This window comes from Musca vetustissima, unplaced genomic scaffold (genome assembly GCF_032173495.1).
Source record: "Musca vetustissima isolate MV318-11 ecotype Yass unplaced genomic scaffold, APGP_CSIRO_Mvet_v1 utg8222, whole genome shotgun sequence".
NCBI classification, from domain to species: Eukaryota; Metazoa; Arthropoda; class Insecta; order Diptera; family Muscidae; genus Musca; species Musca vetustissima.
This window is the reverse complement of record NW_026887855.1, coordinates 155,253-174,866: the sequence shown is the minus strand read 5'-3', so window position 1 is coordinate 174,866 and position 19,614 is coordinate 155,253. Positions and strand designations below refer to the sequence as shown.

General features: G+C 35.9%; 4 protein-coding genes across 4 annotated transcripts; all 4 read right to left on the bottom strand.

Moving 5' to 3' along the window:
* Positions 1–818: 818 nt before the first annotated feature.
* LOC133335622 (inactive peptidyl-prolyl cis-trans isomerase shutdown) lies at positions 819–3,791 on the bottom strand. The gene is made up of 2 exons (XM_061543932.1): positions 3,742–3,791; positions 819–2,121 (listed from the first exon to the last, which is right to left on the bottom strand). The coding sequence occupies exons 1-2, from the start codon at positions 3,789–3,791 to the stop codon at positions 819–821; spliced, it is 1,353 nt and encodes a 450-aa protein (XP_061399916.1).
* A 1,287-nt stretch (positions 3,792–5,078) lies between these two features.
* On the bottom strand, positions 5,079–6,384 carry LOC133335607 (hydroxysteroid dehydrogenase-like protein 2). The gene is made up of 2 exons (XM_061543914.1): positions 6,127–6,384; positions 5,079–6,062 (listed from the first exon to the last, which is right to left on the bottom strand). The coding sequence occupies exons 1-2, from the start codon at positions 6,382–6,384 to the stop codon at positions 5,085–5,087; spliced, it is 1,236 nt and encodes a 411-aa protein (XP_061399898.1). The 3' UTR covers positions 5,079–5,084.
* A 449-nt stretch (positions 6,385–6,833) lies between these two features.
* On the bottom strand, positions 6,834–7,841 carry LOC133335657 (synaptosomal-associated protein 29). The gene is made up of 3 exons (XM_061543965.1): positions 7,739–7,841; positions 7,513–7,670; positions 6,834–7,403 (listed from the first exon to the last, which is right to left on the bottom strand). Exons 1-3 carry the CDS (start codon positions 7,839–7,841, stop codon positions 6,834–6,836), a joined length of 831 nt encoding a protein of 276 aa, XP_061399949.1.
* A 1,064-nt stretch (positions 7,842–8,905) lies between these two features.
* LOC133335621 (heterogeneous nuclear ribonucleoprotein U-like protein 1) lies at positions 8,906–14,986 on the bottom strand. Its single transcript, XM_061543931.1, has 10 exons — positions 14,842–14,986; positions 13,895–14,566; positions 12,507–13,434; positions 12,067–12,418; positions 11,868–11,996; positions 11,006–11,177; positions 9,500–10,263; positions 9,310–9,442; positions 9,174–9,244; positions 8,906–9,107 (listed from the first exon to the last, which is right to left on the bottom strand). Exons 1-10 carry the CDS (start codon positions 14,966–14,968, stop codon positions 9,003–9,005), a joined length of 3,453 nt encoding a protein of 1,150 aa, XP_061399915.1. The 5' UTR covers positions 14,969–14,986; the 3' UTR covers positions 8,906–9,002.
* Between the last annotated feature and the right edge of the window lie 4,628 nt (positions 14,987–19,614).

Sequence of the window (19,614 nt, the reverse complement as noted above, 5' to 3'; positions counted from 1 at the left end):
GACCATTGTATTAATTAAATCGACAGATATTTTATGACACTGGGTTTAAGGCACTAATATAACAAGAAATTATCAGAATGGAACTTTAAAAATAATAGAATAATTATGATTATTTAACATAACTAAGGTTTAAATGTGTTTCATTTTTTCACTTTCAAGAAAAACGCGAAATCAGATTTTGATTGCTTCTGAAATGGAGTCATGGTCTGAGTCATGAAAACAATGGTATTTCGTTCTACACATTTCGCGTCGATATAAGTGATGTCCATACCATACCATCACGTCCATGTAAAAATAATGATTTATTTGGCGTAAACACGTGTGGAGTCCAGAGTCATCTTTTGGTTTTTGCAGGTATACAGAATAACTATATTATGTCGGACATGGATCCTCCTACAGTAAATGCATAATTATATATATGTACTTCCAAATAGCAAACGCAGAATTACTTTTTTGATTATTTATATACATTAAAAATAATTCATTTAATTTGCCAAGTCCAGAGTCATCTTCTTCTTTTGGTTTTTGCAGATATACAGAATAACTATATTATGTCGGACATGGATCCTCCTACAGTAAATACATAATTGTGTATGTACATACTTCCAAATAGCAAATGCAGAATTGCTTTTTTCATTTTTTATTATTTATATACATTAATAAAAATAATTCATTTAATATGACAAGTTAACGAAATTCCTATTCATTTAATTAAATTTCCTCATATAACAGCGCAAGGGAGATTCGTTACCACTACTCCAGACATGTATATTTCTTAGATATAAGAGAATACATACAAACACATGTATGTGTTACATTCACGTCTTCTTTATGATTATGTATTGGGTAGTATCCAGTGTATTTAGCGTAAGCTTCAGATCCAAACGCTTGGCTAAATTATCGAGTGTTTCGATTTCCTTGGTTGTTAGTCCCGATGGCAATTTCAAATTTTTTTGATTCTTGTCGTCTTTAAAGTTTGTCATGAGATTTAACATTTCTTTTTCGAGTTCATCGATGTCACTGGTGTTATTTTTTGCTGCGTCGCCCTCTGCGTCTTTGATCAGACCCATAGCCTTTGTCCACAATTTTTTCTCGCTCTCCTTGTAGGATTTGTACCGTTCCTCTAGTAGTTTTAACTCTGCGCTAATATCTAAATTATGTGGCTCCATATGTTGAGCTTTAATCAGTAGACTTCGAGCCTTTTCATATTCACCCAACATATGGAGGGCTCTGCCTTCTTGGAAAAGAGCTTTACACGAAGGCTTATTGTTTGTCAAGTGCCTGATTTCTTTACACATTATGCAGGTTTTTGAAGGAGCATTTACTTTTATGTAGCATACAGCCAAATTAGTATAGAGCTTGAGAAGAAATGCAGATTGCTCTTTTTCCTCGTCTTCGTTGGATAAGCGACTGAATTTTAGAAGGTCGAGTGCCTTTTCGAATGCCCGACATGCATTGCGATACATTCCTTGGGAGAAAAAGTCCAATCCTTTTAAATGGATTTCCTTGACTTTATCGATTACCACTGAATATTTGTCGCGATCTTCTTCGGGTATTTGCTGTTCGGCGTCAATGTCTCCAATCAAATTGTAGCCAACCAGTTCAATAATAAACAAGCCGTCGGCCTTTGGCTTTACCCGTGGTGGACATCCCATTTCGCGAAATAACAAATGGTATGAAATAAGAAACTGTGCGCTTTCTCCCTTGTGCATAGTACAGACTGCATCTTCTAAACCTTGAAGGACTTCGTTGCGTCCCGTGTAAAAGCTGTAGGAGGAGCCTCTTAAAAACGTCGAGTCAAATGGCGTACCTTCACCTTCCCAGTAGGCGTTATAACGAATACACGCTCTAGCATTGATGGGGGGCACAACGCCCTCATTTTTATCTCCAGCCTTGGTAATTTTTTTCCAAATGTTCTCATTTAATTGTAGCATGTGCTTCTTCAACTCCTCAAATGGTTTTGTCCATGGTGAAACCAACAACGACTGATCAATGCCACTTTTAGAATCGTCTTCTTGCTCATCGTCGGATCCTAAATTTAGTTCGTCATAGATATCGTTGGTGAAGCCTTCGTCGAAATTTGTGTTTATCTCAAAATTTGTGCCGCTGGTAATTAAATCGCTAGAAACGACAATAGACTGTTATGAATATGTGGCCAACTGCACCTTACAAATCAGAGTGATAATGTCCATAAAAGGAAAGATACAATTTAAAATGGTTTGACCATTGGTACTTGATCCTCCAAACATTAAAATTAAAACAATACATTATAGTTTTAAGTGGCCGATATATGTATAGAAATTTTATTGTTAATGCGTTGTATGTTTTTTTATAAGTCTCAATAAACTTAACAACTTCATTAAGAAATGCATTTCACTCACATCATACACGGTAAGGGCTCCTAATGTCGGCATGTGCCAGTAGACGCCATCATTACCATAATATTACTTAGGAAACAAATTGGTGAGCATTTTGTTTCAAACGATTTGTAACGACACGTCTTGACATAGTGAACGTTTTTTTTCACAGTATCCAGCTTGTTATTAAGTTGATTGGAAGATTTCGCTACAAAATGTTTGCTTCTTACGCTCCGAAATTTATTGATTGACTTTAGAAGCAGATTTACGGGGTTTATCGTTTAGAGGACTGCGTATTGAAAATCCTAATTACTATTTCGAGGAGTTCACTATATCAAGGTGTTCACTATATAGGGGATATATTTTTCAAAATAACTCTAAAGACCGATCCATTTATACAAAAAAAGGAAATGTTTTTAAATGGTTCTATACAATTTGTCGGTTACCTACTCAAGCAATTGGTAAAACTTTATAAAGTATATATGGAATACAGTTTCCATTAATAGAGGATTCTTGCAGGTTCTGGAACAGCAAATATAATCGAAAAAGATAGCTTGTTTTATCCTATCGAGGAGGAGGAAATTGGTCAGGTTTTTCCTGTAGCCGACAGGTGTATAATTCAAATTACTATTTAATTACAAAAATGTTTTTGAGTGGGGTTTACAATATAACCTTGAAACTATGTGTAATTGTAAATTCACACTGTGCTGGATTTGGTAAACCCAGTAGATCTATGTTTATTGCATTGAAGAAGATGAATCATAATACAATTAAGAAGTTACAATGTACTTATAATAGCAGAAATGTATTTAGAAATGTACAGAAAATGTACTTAGAAAGAAAAATGAAAATATGAACGTTCCAAAGAGCCGACTACTGGTACTCCTAAATATAAAAATTGAGCACAAAACAAAATTGGAAGTTGGCATTGCTAGTTTCCATCGTAAGGGAACGTTTTGTAGCATTGAACGTTCTGGAACACGAATAATAAAACTGTGCGTGTCTCCTTCCCAAAACTGCACCAATGAATTCAACCTGTGGTGTTGTGATATTTTTATGGCAACTTATAAAATGCAATGCGTTCAGCCTCTACGCATCAATACATATACAGTGGCTCTTGTACCAAACTATGTGTTCTATTCCCAAAACGATACCAATGCTTTCAACCTTTGTTGTGTTTTTTTCGTAACTTATCAAATCCAATGGAGAAAGAATGGCGATTAGGTTCAAAGCGTCTAAATATACCACATGTAGCCCTACTTATGCCGCATACATTTCACAAAAGCAATATCTCAAAAAAGTCCCGCCAACAAAACGACGCTAGACTCCTGCATTTGAAAAAATGCCAAAATGGTTTTGTTTTAAAAATATATTTCTGACTTACTTGATCGATAATGGGTCCTTTAGGAAATTGCAAACTCCAGCATCCTCCATTTCTAATGAATCTTCTGAATCTTCAAGCGAAACCCAAATGTTAACCAGAATCCTCAATCAAGCTGAAACCACCGCGTCTGACCAAAACAATACTAATAAGAATTAGGGGTCTATAAATCACTCGTAGATTAAATAGGTGTCTGTAGATTATGTGCTGCAACAGTAGGTCAGTACGATAATATTTTCAATATAATATTTGATTCCAACCTTATACTAGTGTCAATATGAATTTGACAAATTATGTTTCTAAAAATCGCCCAACAGGAAAATTCGGAACGCATACAATTCGAAATTGTTCTTTATTAAATTGCCTCCCGTATTCATTTCACTCAATCTGCTTGCTGGGAAAGTTTGAGGAAACAAATCTTTTGTCATGGAATAACTCGGAATTCCCAGCATCAATTATAGGGGAATGTGGGAGCGATAAAAATATAAATTTGATAGATTTTCATTCTTGTTTTTCAATTTTATTTTGAGGATTCGAAAATATTACATTTTCAAAATAAATATAAATTGTTCGTTTGTTTACATTTTTCTGTCAAATGCCGTTGACACTAGTATAACTTACAACAACAAATTTCCATGTGGTTGTTGTATCGTTTGTTGTACAACACTTGCTGTTACCTTCTATTTTTACCAAGATTTACAATATTAAAAAGTAAAGTACAGTTGTATTCATTAAGCGAAAACGCGTAATTTCAGTAAATTTGTTTCTCTTATGCAGAATTTAATTAATTTCGTCGCGTTAACAAAAATAATCCCGGCTTTCTTTTAAGCGAAGTATAGTGTTTGAAAATTCTTTAACATTTTTAGTTTCAATTAACCGATTTTTTTTCTAAAAACCGGCGTTCGCTTATCCGAATTCGACTGTACATCCTTGAAGAACGCATAATTGTTAATCAAAAAAAAAAAAAAATGTTTTCCCAGACTCAACCGTCCAAATGAACTTTAAATAAAAGCACTTCAAAGTCCTTATTGCGATAACTTGAAATGTGCTTTCCTGATAAGCCACCATTCAAATGACGATCTTTTGAACCAGTTATCTACACCATTTTGGTTCAAAAGTCCAATTTGTGAATCATTATTTATTATTTTTCAAACAAGTATTTTTTGTATTGTAAATTTATTGGCAGGCGTAACAAGATTCGTTTTACAAAATAAAATGCATTTTTACATTCTAGTAAATTAAAAAAAAAACCAAAATGAAATGAATAAACATAGAAAATAGCTTTATAAATATATAAGGCAATATGCATTTGACGCATTTAACAAATAATTAGAAACAATCTCATTTTATAACCTAGATTTTAAGGATTTCATTAGTTTTTCCAACTTCATTGCCTTTTGTAGGTCTCCGCTTATCTTTAACTTGCCACTCATAAAGGCTGGAGCTGCTTTAAGTCTTCCCTCAAACATATCGGTGAAATTCTTCGATTTCATTGTCAAGACTGCGTCTGGTTGGACGGGGGCAGAGCCACGGCCACATGAACCCGATCCGTTTTTCAGATCTAGGAACCAAGTGCCCTTCTCATCGCCAGTTATATTAAACTCGTATACGGCCTGTACTTTTCCAACTATTTCGGGAGATAAAAGAGTTTGAATTTTATTAAAAAGATTAGGAATAGCGTCGGCTCCGGCATCTTTGGTGGTTTCTGTATTTTCCATTGCATTATTCTTAACATCTTCGGCAGCATCCAAAAAGAAATCAGGCATTAGCTTGTCGGCATTTTCCGGATTACAGGCGTATTGTTTTAAGTCTGTAATGCCGTTGGCTTGGAGGACTTCGTCGTCAATATAAAAGCGGCCAGTTTCATTATTTCGCGGTTCTTTGATTAAAATGGCATAAGCCGCATCTGACATGATTTCAGGTTTGCGAGACAATTGTGCGCTGTCAGGCCCTGTTAACATTTCAATTGCGGCCGTGTGTATAGCTGTACGGGGCCATAATGCATTCACCGATACGCCTTTATCCCGAAACTCTTCAGCCATTCCCAATACACACATTGACATTCCATACTTGGCCATAGTGTAGGCAACGTGGGGAGCAAACCATTTAGGATTTAAATTTAGCGGCGGCGAAATATTAAGAATATGTGCATGGTTAGATTTCAACAAATATGGAAGGCATTCCTTCGATGTCAAGAAGGTGCCTCGTGTATTTATTTGGTGCATTAAATCATATCTCTTCATATCCGTATTCAGTGTGGGTGTTAAGGAAATGGCACTCGCATTATTTACCAAAATATCTATGCCGCCAAACTTGGCCACCGCCTAAAATTAAAAAAAAAACACATTTTAGCCGATTTTTTGTAGACTAAATCAGGCAATTTGTTACGTTTTCTACGGCGTGACGAATTTGGTGTTCATCCCTGACATCAACGATGCATGGATGGGCTTTTCCACCGGCTTTCTCAATTTCTTCAGCTGCACTGTAAATCGTTCCTGGTAATTTGGGATGTGGCGCTGCGGTTTTCGCAGCTACAATAATATTTGCACCATCACGCGCCGCCTTTAATGCAATAGCTTTGCCAATTCCTCTCGATGCTCCAGTTATAAACAGAGTCCTTCCAGCCAATTTACCCGTATTAATCATATTTTCTTTATGACGACCTCTGAACGTTGGCGCAACAAACAAACAAATCAAAACCAATTACACCAATAACAGAGAAACCTCGTATTAAGTGAAAGTCCAAAGTTCCTACCCCACACATACACACGTAATATACAAACAACAAGGGTTACCAGACTGCCATATTTGCATCGGTTACTCGGCGAAGATATACACAGCACTAGCATTGAATCAGTGAATAGAAATTGGGTTGCAGCATACAGGCTTAGTCGCGACCATTAGTACAGAACGATTTTAATGAGTATGTCTACCTACCATTTATTGGTCTTATACGACGACCCAGAAAAACAAAATGCGAATGCGTTTGGAATACATATGGTGGTTTTAATGGAGATTATTATAACAAACATTATTACAGCGGTGGTTCCTTAATTTAAATGAAAGCTTCTTATCACTGAAATGCGCACTAAAAACTATTTCTTACCCAAGAGTTTTGAGATGTCTTTATTCTGTCGCGATAACTTTAGATCGACGTCTTCAACTTTGTATGTCATATTATCCAATAAATCATTCTGGTATTCAATCTCTGACCCTAATTCTGTAGCTAGACCTTTCAGACGTGATAGGTTGTCGCTCATCTCATTTAGGTTTGCCTCCAATTGCTGTTCAAATGGATTGTTTTGCCTTCCCTGCTGACTTTGCATCAGCTGTTGTCGGTGTGAGCTATCCTCGCGTATTCGCGATATTGGATGCTGGTCATACTTATCAGAAGGCGAAGGTATTGTTGTTTTAACACCTTCCGTTCGTGCTTTTGGAGTAGCACTAGCATCGGCAGACAATTTCCTTTCAGTATTCGGATTGTTCGGCACTGTATTTTCCCTTGTTCCGAAAAGATGATTTTTTATGCTGCCGAAAACGCTTTTTATGCTATTCAAATGGCGTTGGCTGTATCTCAACGAGGCATTAATATCGTCCAAGTTTTTGTTTGTCCTCTCCAGTTGGTCCCGTTGTTTCGCCAGTTCAACCGCAGTGGCATTCCCCACCTTAAAATGTAATGGCGTATTATTTTCACATGCAGACAATACGTAATTTTGTGGTATGGGCGGTGACCAGACTGTTCTATTCAAGGCAAAAAGCAACAGCAATACTAACCTGCTCGGTGTCGTAAAGCATATTTAACGATCGTTGGGTCGATTGCAAACTTCTTTCCTCGATTTCCCGACGTTTCTGCTGGTAGGATTGCAGGCGATGGTCTTCAAAGCTCGGACTTCGATCAATACTGCTCTCGACAGAGCTACTTCCAGTAATATCTAGATTTTTTTATTTTCAAAAAGCATGGAAATAATACCGAGAAGGTGATTCGATTGAAGACACTTACCAGTGTTTCCATTGTTGTTTGGTCGTCTGGCCAAAAATACATTATCATCTACGTCTTCAAATGCAAAGTGGTTGTTGACGGGTTGCATGTACTTATCAGCCATTATTCATTCACAGGAACACCAAAGCAGAATTTTCAAAAAATGTTGGTTTTTTAATTTATAGTGGGAGTAAATCTTATAAATATTTTGATTACTTTTATAAAAATGAACGAAATGTAAGGGAAAAATTAATGTTAACTTCCTTTGTTTTTAGTTCAACACAACACAAAAATTGAAAAACGTTCCACCAGCTAACGAATGTGGGAGAAGACAAAATGACCGATAAAGAAGAAGTCAAAGTGGAGGACCGAAAGTTACGAATGAGGTGGGTTTAGTCGTTTTTTTTTCTCGGGTTTAGTCGTTGTTGAGACTTCAAGAACTGGGATTGTGTGAGAGCATAACTGAGAGATCGTCACCAAGAATGACTAAGGAAATGAGAATGTGTTTAACCATCATCGCCATCGTACTATTTTGCACATAAGTGGCATAGAGTCACAGGTCATCAAAAAGGTGGCAAATTGCAACTTTAGTCGTACAACGGTAACCCTACCCTGGCACGCCGTGTTAACTGTTTGCTTGTCCATATGACAGCATCGGGCAAATCAACGCACACATGGTCTGCTTGAGAGTAATTTGCGTGATAAAAATCAGAAAAGAACTGCTGTTATTTATGTAGGGTATGGGATGAACAAAACGTTGGCTGTTTTCTAGACTCTAGAAGCCAATTTGTTTGTGAGTCAAATGGACCAAGACTTTGCTAGTTAACCTATATATATATATATATATATATTGTATTGATGTATGTACCATGGGATTTCCTATAAATCTGATTTTGAAAATACGTTATTTTTTTATATTCTATATTATAAAAAATGCTGTATCAGCCGTTTGTTTTTCCTCCGCAAAATGTTTTGCATCAATTCTATTCTAAAAAGATCTAAATTACAAATTATTAAAATATATTTTATTTAAGTTGCTCGAAATTAACAACATTCACGTTGTACAAAACACAAAGAATTAAAAAGGATGAAAATATTCTTTAAAGGAAACATTTCTGTTAACAAGAGCAGAAAAATATAACTTAAACTAAAAAGATGTGGGAATCATTTTTATACGACTAACAATAATTTAATCTGGTGCTTGAGGGTTTGGAAATTTTATTTTGATAGAAATATTGTACTTGTGTTGTTATAACTAACAAAGAAGTCTGCTATTTGCGCCATTTTATTTGTTTGTTGGATTTGCTGCAGCTTCCGGTGTTGTGTAACAATATTGAGACCAGTACTGGTTAGGATCGGGGGCTGCGTTGTTCCCCGAACCACCTTGTTGCTACAAAACAGAAATGTCAAATGTTAGAATAAATTAACATATATGCTGAGCACAAAAATCATTTACCTGCCACCAGGACATCCACTGCTGTTGTTGCTGAGGATCCATGGATTGCCACTGCTGATTATTTGCGTAACCTGTTGTAACAAGAATTTTAATTTAGATAAGATAAACCACCAATCAAACATCCAAATGTTTTTACCTTGCATATCGTAATTCCAATATTGTTGTTGTCCTACCGCACTGGTTTGTTGTTGTTGCTGTTGATTATACTGTTGCCAGTTCTGGACCTGGGGTTGGTGCTGTTGTTGGTTGTATTTTGCTGAAGCCTGTGTCTATGATTCAAAAAATATAAATATACGACTATTTTATGTATTCATATCATCACATACGTTCTTTTTATTGTACATTTCATAACTCGAGGAATTGCCTCCACCAGCCGCACTGGGCTTGTAATTAGATGAAGTTGGTGCGGCTTTGCCTGAGCCTGGGCCACCGCGACTATCTTCGCCGCGGTGGCCATGCCGAAAATCCCGCTGATTAGTACTACTACCTCCAGAGCGATGACTATCACGACGGCCACCATTACCACCACCAGCACCTCTGTTCCTATCCCGGTAGTCCCTATTGTCGCCACTACTCCGATAATCACGAGATCCTGCACCTCCACCATACGAATCATAACGGTTGCCACCGGTGCTGTATCGATTGGTATTGCGGTCATCGTAGCGATTTCGGTTGTTTTGCACCCAGTTTTGAGGGCCACTACTGTAGCGACGTTGGTCATAACCGCGATTTCCTCCACCGCCGCCATAACCACGATCGTCTCGGTAGCCACCGCCGCTGCCGCCACCTCCAAATCCCCTGTTACCACCGTTGTATCCTCTATTACCATAACCGCCGCTTCCACCTCCGCCAACAGTACGTCGGTCATTCCATCGATTGTCATTTCGATTATCATAACGCCTTCGGTCATCGTAGCGGCGCCGATTGTCGTTTCCATAATTGTCGCGACGTTGGCGTTTGTCTCTGTTGGAAGCTTTCTTGCCCTTTTCGTTGTACTTCTTCACTTCCTCCTTAGCCTCGTCACCGCTCAAATCGGTGAATATAATGTCATCAAACCAACCAAACTCCAAAGAGGGCAATGTAAAATTAGCTGAAATGTAAAACAGTCAAAAATGAATCCTGCCATTTAAGCATCATTGTTTGTTGTTTTTATCTGGAAAATTATTAAAACATGGGCCGTTTATTCTTAAATACAAGTTCTGATTAGATTCTTGTAATCTACGATAGAACTTGTAACGATACACTTTAAAGCAGATGTCGGGCATACACACACACCATTACCACCAGCCTGTAATGGTATGCAGCATTGTTTCGAAATGATAATGTCCACATTTAAAAGTGGTCGATGTTAACGACATACGTCGTCTTTATAGTAAAGCTTCTTATTTAGAATCAATGAAGAGATTCTAAAATGCCAATCAACTATGCACCAAATGTAACGATAATATTTTTAAACCATATTATCACGTTTTACAGTTAACTTTTAAATTACATTTGCATGGATTAAATTGTGTTTTAGTTTGAAAGGTATGACGTATTTCAAATAAATTGGGCGAACTATGCAGAAGCAGACATTGAAGATAACAACGAATTCGGTAAACAAATTTTGAACATTGAGGGAAAATAATAAAAGTTTTAGTTGATCTTAACATTTTCTGGCTACTGAAAATTTCGCCGTTCATCATGTGAAGGTTTCTGCTATATATTGAATTGGGAATTTTCTGCGATCGATCGTCTCTAGACATGTTAACTATTAGCTGTTCAAATGTAATTTCTTGGAATAGTAATAGGTGTAGTTATGGTCGTTGAAATGTCAACATCAATATATTTACCTTGGAAACTATGTAAAGTTGATTCTCTCAATGTGTACGTATGTCCTTTTTCCTTCTTTTCCTCCTGACGACGTTTCAACTCATCTTCGCTGGGTATGCAAACAACAGCTTTACGTTTAAAATCTCCAAAGCCTTTCATTTTACGTCGCTGAACAGAGGCATATGCATTTCCCTTTTTATTTCATTTCCGGAGAGGGTTGTAAATATTGATCATTTGTACGAGTTTTAGTAGATGTTTTGTTGGGGTTGTTTCAGTTTTATTTTAAATAAAAAAGTAGTAAAGGCAACGTTATGGATTACGTTGCGTAATAAGTTATGTGCAGGGCATACATTTTTGTTTTGTTTCAAATAATTAAGTATAAGGTAGTTGTGTTCTATTCTGTTCATATTGCATATCTTTTGATATAGTTCTCCGGGTATATTTTCAAATTTCCAACAACATTGTTTCCTCTATATCTCCTCTCTTAGTTCTATAACTTAATCTACACATACCTATTCCGTAGAGTAACATCACTCAATAATTTCATTGCAAATTATTTGCATTCTTCCAAAGGGCACATTACAGTTCAATGATTTACTTACAAATTGGCTAATTTGCCGCTCGATCCACATCATTCATGACGATAAACCATTATCAGTACAAACTTGGAGTCCATTGTAGCGTATGTATTTACGTATACTTACACAGATATAGGGGGTCCACTTATATACTAAGACCTACCTGCAGAGCGTTGCAGCCAATTGTACGTGACTGTTGGGATAGCTAGCGGCTTTCTTAATAGACCATAACTTTATAATTGTATTTTTATATCTCAAAATATGTTTAAGCCCGTGCACATTTTTGTTTTGAATAGATTTTTACCTGATCAAGGATGAAGTTGCGACGGCGTTTGACGGCAATATCCTCCAGTGACGTCAATACGTTGAAGCATAATTCGTATATGCGGTCGAAACGTCCTTTGTGAACAGACTTACGGGGCGCTCCATCCACCTTGAAAGATAATCAGCATATTGTTAATTATAATATACTAAACGATTGCCGAAGAATATTTTTAACGTACTGTCATTTTGGAAATTAGGGCATCAGCCCCAATAACGTAATAACGTTTCTCTGGATTTTCCTCAATGTGCTTCAACACCCAAGTAGTTTTACCGGAGCCAGGCAAGCCAACCATTAGAATGACTTCGCATTCCTTGCGGCTTTCCGGCCTCTGAGGTCCGGCTATATATTTCTCTTCTGGAATTAGAGCAATCAACTCATAACCATCGATGAGCGCCATGGTTTCACGAGGTATGGGGTGAATATCTTCATATTCATCATCTTCTTCGGTTGCATCCAACTTCTTGCGTTTAGAAGGCGATGGTCCGCTATCATCTTCTTTGTTACTGTCATCGACTTTTCCTTCTTCAGTACTTTCCTTATTGGGCTCTTCTTCTTCAGTTTCGCCTAAAATTGTTATTTTGTCAGTGCTATACAAGATTGTAGGGGCTTATAATTTACTTACTCTTCTCTTTCTTTTCTTCGTTGCTTTCAGATTTGGAGATTGTTTGCATCTCTACATTCTCTTCAACTACTTCTTTATTCTCCGCCGATTTATCTTCCTGTGGTTTGTTTTCCTCATCGCCAGTTTTATCTGTACCCTTATTTTCCACATCTGGGGTTTCTTCAGACTCATCTTTAGTATCTCCGCTAATTTCTGTTCCCACTTTAGCATCTTCACTTTGACAATCTGGTTTTTCTTCTTCACTTACATTAGCCTTTTCATTATCCCAATCCTCTTCATCGGCATTTTCAGGTTTTTTGTCTTTACTTGGACTATCGGACTTGCTTTCGACTATCTTTTCCTCGATTTTCTTTGGTTTAAGTCTTTTCCGAACTTTGCGTTCTACATTCACCAAAAGATTGTCGTTATCAGCAAAATTAACTTGGTACTCATAACCCTTGGTTAAAATGTGTGGAAACAATGCATTGTTATCCCCCAGAATATTCTTATCGAATTCAAAAGCAACCCCTAAATCTTCGCCGTTCAATGTATATTTTATGGTGCATGGTGTACTTTCTAAATCCAAATAGCACCCAATAACATCATCTAGTTGGTATGGTTTGGCGAAATCCACAAACTCTCCGTTTGTCGCCTTGCGACCTGATTCACAATAAGCAAATGAGTTTTCAGATTCGCCCAAAAGCAGACTTGATGACGGCATTGAGAAACCAACACGGAAACCTTTGATGTGTGGTTCATCCCGGAATGTGTGATCTCGCCCAATGTTCGATTCTTCTGACAAGCGAACTTCAAAGCAGACTTTACCTTCACGTACGCCATAATTGGTTCGTGCACCCGACCATACTAGTGCGTATATATCATGATTTATGGGTTTAGCCGATGTAAAGGTAACAGGATCAATACGAAGATGTAAATCCGAATCATCTGAAAATAAAATAAAAGGTTTACGGTAAAGGGATTTTATTTCCTAAAACTAAAAAGTAAAGACCACAAAACCCATTAGCATTTTCAAGTTTGTTGAAAACGTTAGTTAATTAGTTCAAATTTTGTGTGTATTTTGTTTTTGCAAAATAGTCAGGCTGAATCCAAGTACGTTGTTTCTATAAAAAAATATTTATTAGTAGGGACCGAGATCCGACACTATAGTCCGAGATCCGACACTATAGTCTTCCCTGCTTTACCCCTCGCCTGCCTTTATAAAAACAACTGGGATTCAGCCTGACTACTTTGCAAATTATCCTTAGTAGGTCAGTTATTTTTGTAAAATAGGATTAGTAAATGTACAAGTTGTGCTGTTGTTGTTATTGTTAACCGGTGATTTGTAATTTTTTGTGGATTTTGTTTGGCACACAGACATACTCATTACAGGGGATATATCACTTACACCAGCTTAAACCGAATTGCTTGTCTTCAATTGTCGGCTCATCTTCTGGGGTTGAAGTGTCCTCCGCAGCTTTTGGGCTATTGGGTCCACCAGCACTGCGAGCCTTTGGCGAGCGAGATCGTGTAGCTGAACGATTCTTGGATCGTGAACGAGAACGGGAATATCGGGAGTTCCTGTCTCTTGAACGAGAACGTTCTCTCGTATGCTTTTCATCATCTTTCGGTATTGCATGTGCATGTTCTTCTTTTTCCACCTTTTCATCGTTATCTTTAGAAGAGGCGGCTTCATTTTCGTCTTTCAGCTCCTCGTGTTCGACGTCAGCTTTTTCACTTTCTTTCTCCTCAGATGCTATTTCATCTATAGGCCTATTGGTTTCAGCGCCATTTGTTTGTTTATCTTCCGGTTCGTTTGCTGGTTCTTCACGTAATATCTCTGATTCATCTGATTCATGGGTCTCTATATTTTTATTTTCCGGAGTAGTTTCTTCCTGTTGATTTATTTCTTTTTCGGGCGTTTTGGCGGCTTCTGCCGCTTCTTCAGCGGCTGTAACCTCTTCCTCTAAAGTCTCAAGTACTTCTGCATTCTTCTTAACTGGTGAAGGAGATGGAGACCTGGTCATTGATCTTGTACGTCGACTACGTCTTCCGGGTGTGCCAGGAGAAGGAGGAACATCTGAAATAAATACAAGAGAGTAGTAGCAGAAGGAAAATTTCGAAACCAGTAGATTAAGATAGTCTACATATACACTTAAAAAAATTCGGAAATCATGGCAACTCTGCCCGTTTTTAGCTTGCAATTGCAACATAAAACGCGCCCAACCATGTGGCAACCACATTCACTAGAAAGACCATGTCATTGGATACACATGTTCCATCTGTGCAAGCGCCGATTTGTTTTCCATTGTATGTTTCATGTTTTCCGCACTTTATACTGTCTTGCTCACTTACCACCTTCCAAGTGGGCCCGTAATCGCTCCACTAGCACCGCCTTAACTCCTTTGGAATCGAGGCCACGCGATTGCAACTCATTTCGCAAATCGACCACCTTCATTTTGTCCAAGTTGGCTAGATCCATGATGGATATGCATTAATTTCCAAAGTCCTTGTGTGTGTATAGATTAGCTTATCGTTCGGCAGAAGGGAACTTTGGGGAAAGTTAATTTACTTATTACAACAGAAAACCAAACAAAAAACGTATCAATAAAACGCGCCAAATTGTACGGTGTACGCTTGTATTGCAGCACAGATTTGCACTATTTATTTGCACAGACAATCAATTTGCTTTTTCTTCGCCAACTTTAACAACTCAATGAAAATGAAACTCGCCAAGCGCGTCTACAGCTATGTAGCAAGAACTGCCACCAACTTCGCTCGAATTCGTACAAATAATAGCGGATAGAGCGAAGAGAGAAGATGCCCAATAAAGAAGGAACTCAAAGTGAACATACAAATATTACGAATGAGGTATGATGGACACCGCTTAAGAAGCGAATTGCTGAAAACAAGGTAGATATACAAGGTAGCCGCATCGGCGAATTTCTAACTGCCAAAAATATTTTGCCAAAACAAACAGATTGGCAAGATTTTTTTACACAAATTTTTGTAACACAAGTATATGATATATTTTAGTAGTAGTCAATCGTGCGCTTCTTAACGTGGTTTTACATTTATCGGGATCGATGTTGAGAGTTTCTCTCTCTTGAGAGAGTAATTAGAGTTGCGCTATTTTTAATTTATTTAACAAGCGTACTTTTTGTTCACAAAAGGTACGAATTGACATAAACATACCAAAACAAAAATTAGATTTTTTTATTATTCGTGAATACATTTACGCTTAAATTATAACATATATTATTTATGCAAATAAGTGGTATAAATATTGGCCAACATTTCTCGATAATTATGATTTATTATCATTTGAAGTAGAATTTTAGGTACCTTTTCGTGGTAATGTTTCCAACACAATTCACAATTTACAACTGAGAGAGAAACTCTCAACACCGATCCCGATCCCGATAAATGTAAAACCACGCTTACTAACTGTGCTATAAGCAAGTAGCTGTAGCACTTAATAATGTTTCAATTACACGGCATGACACATGGTACAATTATAAAAGGTAACAGCAAATCCCAGCTGATTTGATTCCAACGTAATACTAGTGTCAATATAAATTTGACAAATTATGTTTTTAAAAATCACCCAACAGGAAAATTGGAAACGCATACTATTTGAAATTGTTCTTTATTAATGTGCTACCGTATTCCATTTACTCAATCTGCCTGCTGGGAAAGTTTGAGGAAGCAAATCTTTCTTGAAGGAATTACTCGCTATTCCCAGCATTGTCATATGTGTTACACATATATATGGCAATGGCTCAATTAAAGGAAAGATGTGGAAGCGATAGAAATATAAATTTGATAGATTTTCATTCATGTTTTTCATTTTTTTTTTTTTTTGAGGATTCGAAAATATTCCATTTTCAAAATAAAAATAATTTTATGATAATTTGTTTCTTTGTTTACATTTTTCTGTCAAATGAGTTGACACTAGTAGAACTTATAACAACAAATTTCCATGTGGTTGTTGTATCGTTTTTTGTACAACAACACTTGCTGTTACCTTTTATTATTATACCATGGGCTTGACATTAGAACTTCTTAGTGTGGTTTTATATTTGTCGGGATCGGGATCGTTGTTGAGAGTTTCTCTCTCTTGAGAGAGTAATTAGAGTTGCGCTATTTTTAATTTTGTAACAAGCGTACTTTTTGTTCACAAAAAGTACGAATTGACATAAACGTACCAAAACAAAAATTAGATTTTTTATTATTCGTGAATACATTTACGCTTAAATTATAACATATATTATTTATGCAAATAATTGGTATAAATATTGGCCAATATTTCTCGATAATTATGATTTTTTATCATTTGAAGTAGAATTTTAGGTACCTTTTCGCACTTTTTTGTTCCTACCTGTGGTAATGTTTTCCAACACAATTCACAATTTACCACTGAGAGAGAGAGAAACTCTCAACACCGATCCCGATCCCGACAAATATAAAACCACACTTATGATTCATTTGGCATATATGTACTGGAATTGACAAAAACCCACTGGGTTAACAAAATCTGGTGCAATGTAAATGTTATATTAGTTGAAAATTAGAAAAAATACCGTATATAGTGACGTCTTATACATGGAGAAAATCGTGTATTTTGACATTTACAAATATAGCTTACCAAAAAAAAAAATTGGGTATGTTTTGAATCCTATGCCAAATAGTAGTACATTATCACTCTAATTCGAATCGAATTGGATTTCCGTAACAAAAAACTAATTGTTCGTCTACAATAGAAATAGAATCATATTGAACACGAATATCAATGAGAAGTAAAAAACCGACTACACAAATACAGTACAAAAATCCACCAACTTCGCTCGAATTAAAAATTTATTAATGATAGAGTAGTGTCATATATCAACGATTTCGCATAATGTATTCATAATAATTGGCCAAATAAGGCTTTGTGTACATGAAAGAGTTTAAATAAAATAAATAAATATATTTAGCAGTAGTAGTAGTACGAAGTGGACTTACCTATCCATATCACAGAAAGTATCGACTTATTTGATATGAATTTTATATTTTTGTAATCAGGGCTTCAAATGCTTTAAAATGATACCCATATTGCCTTAGTGGATTTTAAAAATTTATAATACAAGGGTCCAACGGAAATTTGGAGGCCCATATCTCCGGAAATACCGATTTCCTAAGAAAAATAATAAAATCAGGGTCCAAGGACTACTTGTGGTAAAGAATTTCAAAACGATTCACGAGGGTGCTCTAAACTAGACTTCCATCCATCAATGTGGATAAAAAATTGAAAATATATCACATTGAATATATTGACCACATGTCCTGATTAAAAATAAGTATATCTGTACATAGCATGTATATTTATATACGGTTATGAAAAGAATTGTTCATCTTAAAATACTTAAAAGATTTAGAAAGTATGTCCCAATTTAGATTAGACGAGTTTATTTGCGGAAAGTCTTTGTTTGTAGGAGAGAGGGCAAGGGGAATAGAAATGAAAAAAAAATGCTCGTACCGACAATTTTCTGGCAATTCGTTTTGTGTATTTCGTATTTGTTGACATTTTATATATATTTAAATGCATGGTACAATTATAAAAGGTAACAGCAAATCGCTGCTGATTTGATTCCAACGTAATACTAGTGTCAATATGCATTTGACAAATTATGTTTTTAAAAATCACCCAACAGGAAAATTGGGAACGCATACAATTTGAAATTGTTCTTTTTTAATGTGCTCCCGTATTCAATTTACTCAATCTGCCTGCTGGGAAAGTTTGAGGAAGCAAATCTTTCTTGAAGGAATTACTCGCTATTCCCAGCATATATATGGCAATGGCTCAATTAAAGGATAGATGTGGAAGCGATAGAAATATAAATTTGATAGATTTTCATTCATGTTTTTCAATTTTTATTTTGAGGATTCGAAAATATTCCATTTTCAAAATAAAAATAATTTGATGATAATTTGTTTGTTTGTTTACATTTTTCTGTCAAATGAGTTGACACTAGTAGAACTTACAACAACAAATTTCCATGTGGTTGTTGTATCGTTTTTTGTACAACAACACTTGCTGTTACCTTTTATTATTATACCATGATTTAAATGTGAAAAAAACAAAAAAAATTATTTGAAATTGATAGATGAGTTCAAAATTATGCCATGGAAAGTTTGGTAAACCTTGATTTAAATCAGCCGTATTATTAGTTTTGAATGGTTACTTTTCCAGTAACATTTACTAAATTAGTTTTATTTCAGAGAGTACGGCGTTTTTTCCTTTTTTGCTATAATACTGAGAAAAGTAAACAGGAAGATTTGGCAAATAATTCCGTATTTTCACTTATTTTTTTTTTGAAGTTTACTTTTTTAACACTAGAAAGACTGGATTTTTTTATATACCTATATTGCCTAAAATCGGTCAAAATGACCTCATTCTGAAAGAATTTTTATTGTGTAAAGAAATTTTTTTTAAACTATTTACAATCATACAAAACGTTGTTATTATTCGTTGTCGGTGGGAGGGCTCTCGAGCTTCCCTTTTTGAAAAATAATATCGCGGACAAAATGTTCGAAAAAGAGTAAATGTTTACTGTAAGAGTAAAATCGACGGGAAATATAAAATTTATTTTCCCGATTTGTATGTTCGTTTGTGTTTCTAGAGTAGCAAACGGTTTTCGATGTTGTTGTACTGATCTGGTCATATAAGACATTTACTTTATACAATAATAAAAGTAGTTTGATTATTAAATATTTCACAATTGGTCAAAATGACAGATTTTAGGCAATAAAGGTATAGCACATGTGAATACGGGGAATGAAAGAAATAAGCTACTATGATTAATAAATGTAGTTCTATGTGGTACAAAAAGTCACCAAATTTTAAAAAGCTGTGTCATTATATACACAATTGTTTTTGTACTTGGAAATGAAAAACGGTCAAAATGACCGCCTTCGGCAATCTAGTGTTAAATAAGTAAAAATAAATTTGCCTTTAATTTGGTCAAAATTTAAAAACGGCAGTTTGAAATACATCGAACTGTGCTGGATATATGTATATTTACTAGAAGAAAGCTAACCAGTAACATACAATAAGTTCTCAGCATAGATCAGTCAAACTAGATC

Coding starts and splice junctions, on each gene's coding strand:
- LOC133335607 (XM_061543914.1), bottom strand. CDS start 6,384: ATGATTAATACGGGTAAATTGGCTGGAAGGACTCTGTTTATAACTGGA. Junction 6,063..6,126: donor TTCGTCACGCCGTAGAAAAC/GTAACAAATTGC, acceptor TTTTAATTTTAG/GCGGTGGCCAAGTTTGGCGG.
- LOC133335657 (XM_061543965.1), bottom strand. CDS start 7,841: ATGGCTGATAAGTACATGCAACCCGTCAACAACCACTTTGCATTTGAA. Junction 7,671..7,738: donor AAACAACAATGGAAACACTG/GTAAGTGTCTTC, acceptor AAAAAAATCTAG/ATATTACTGGAAGTAGCTCT. Junction 7,404..7,512: donor TGCTTTACGACACCGAGCAG/GTTAGTATTGCT, acceptor TTACATTTTAAG/GTGGGGAATGCCACTGCGGT.
- LOC133335621 (XM_061543931.1), bottom strand. CDS start 14,968: ATGGATCTAGCCAACTTGGACAAAATGAAGGTGGTCGATTTGCGAAAT. Junction 14,567..14,841: donor ACGGGCCCACTTGGAAGGTG/GTAAGTGAGCAA, acceptor TATTTATTTCAG/ATGTTCCTCCTTCTCCTGGC. Junction 9,443..9,499: donor AAATGTACAATAAAAAGAAC/GTATGTGATGAT, acceptor TTTGAATCATAG/ACACAGGCTTCAGCAAAATA.
- LOC133335622 (XM_061543932.1), bottom strand. CDS start 3,791: ATGGAGGATGCTGGAGTTTGCAATTTCCTAAAGGACCCATTATCGATC. Junction 2,122..3,741: donor AAGGACCCATTATCGATCAA/GTAAGTCAGAAA, acceptor TGTCGTTTCTAG/CGATTTAATTACCAGCGGCA.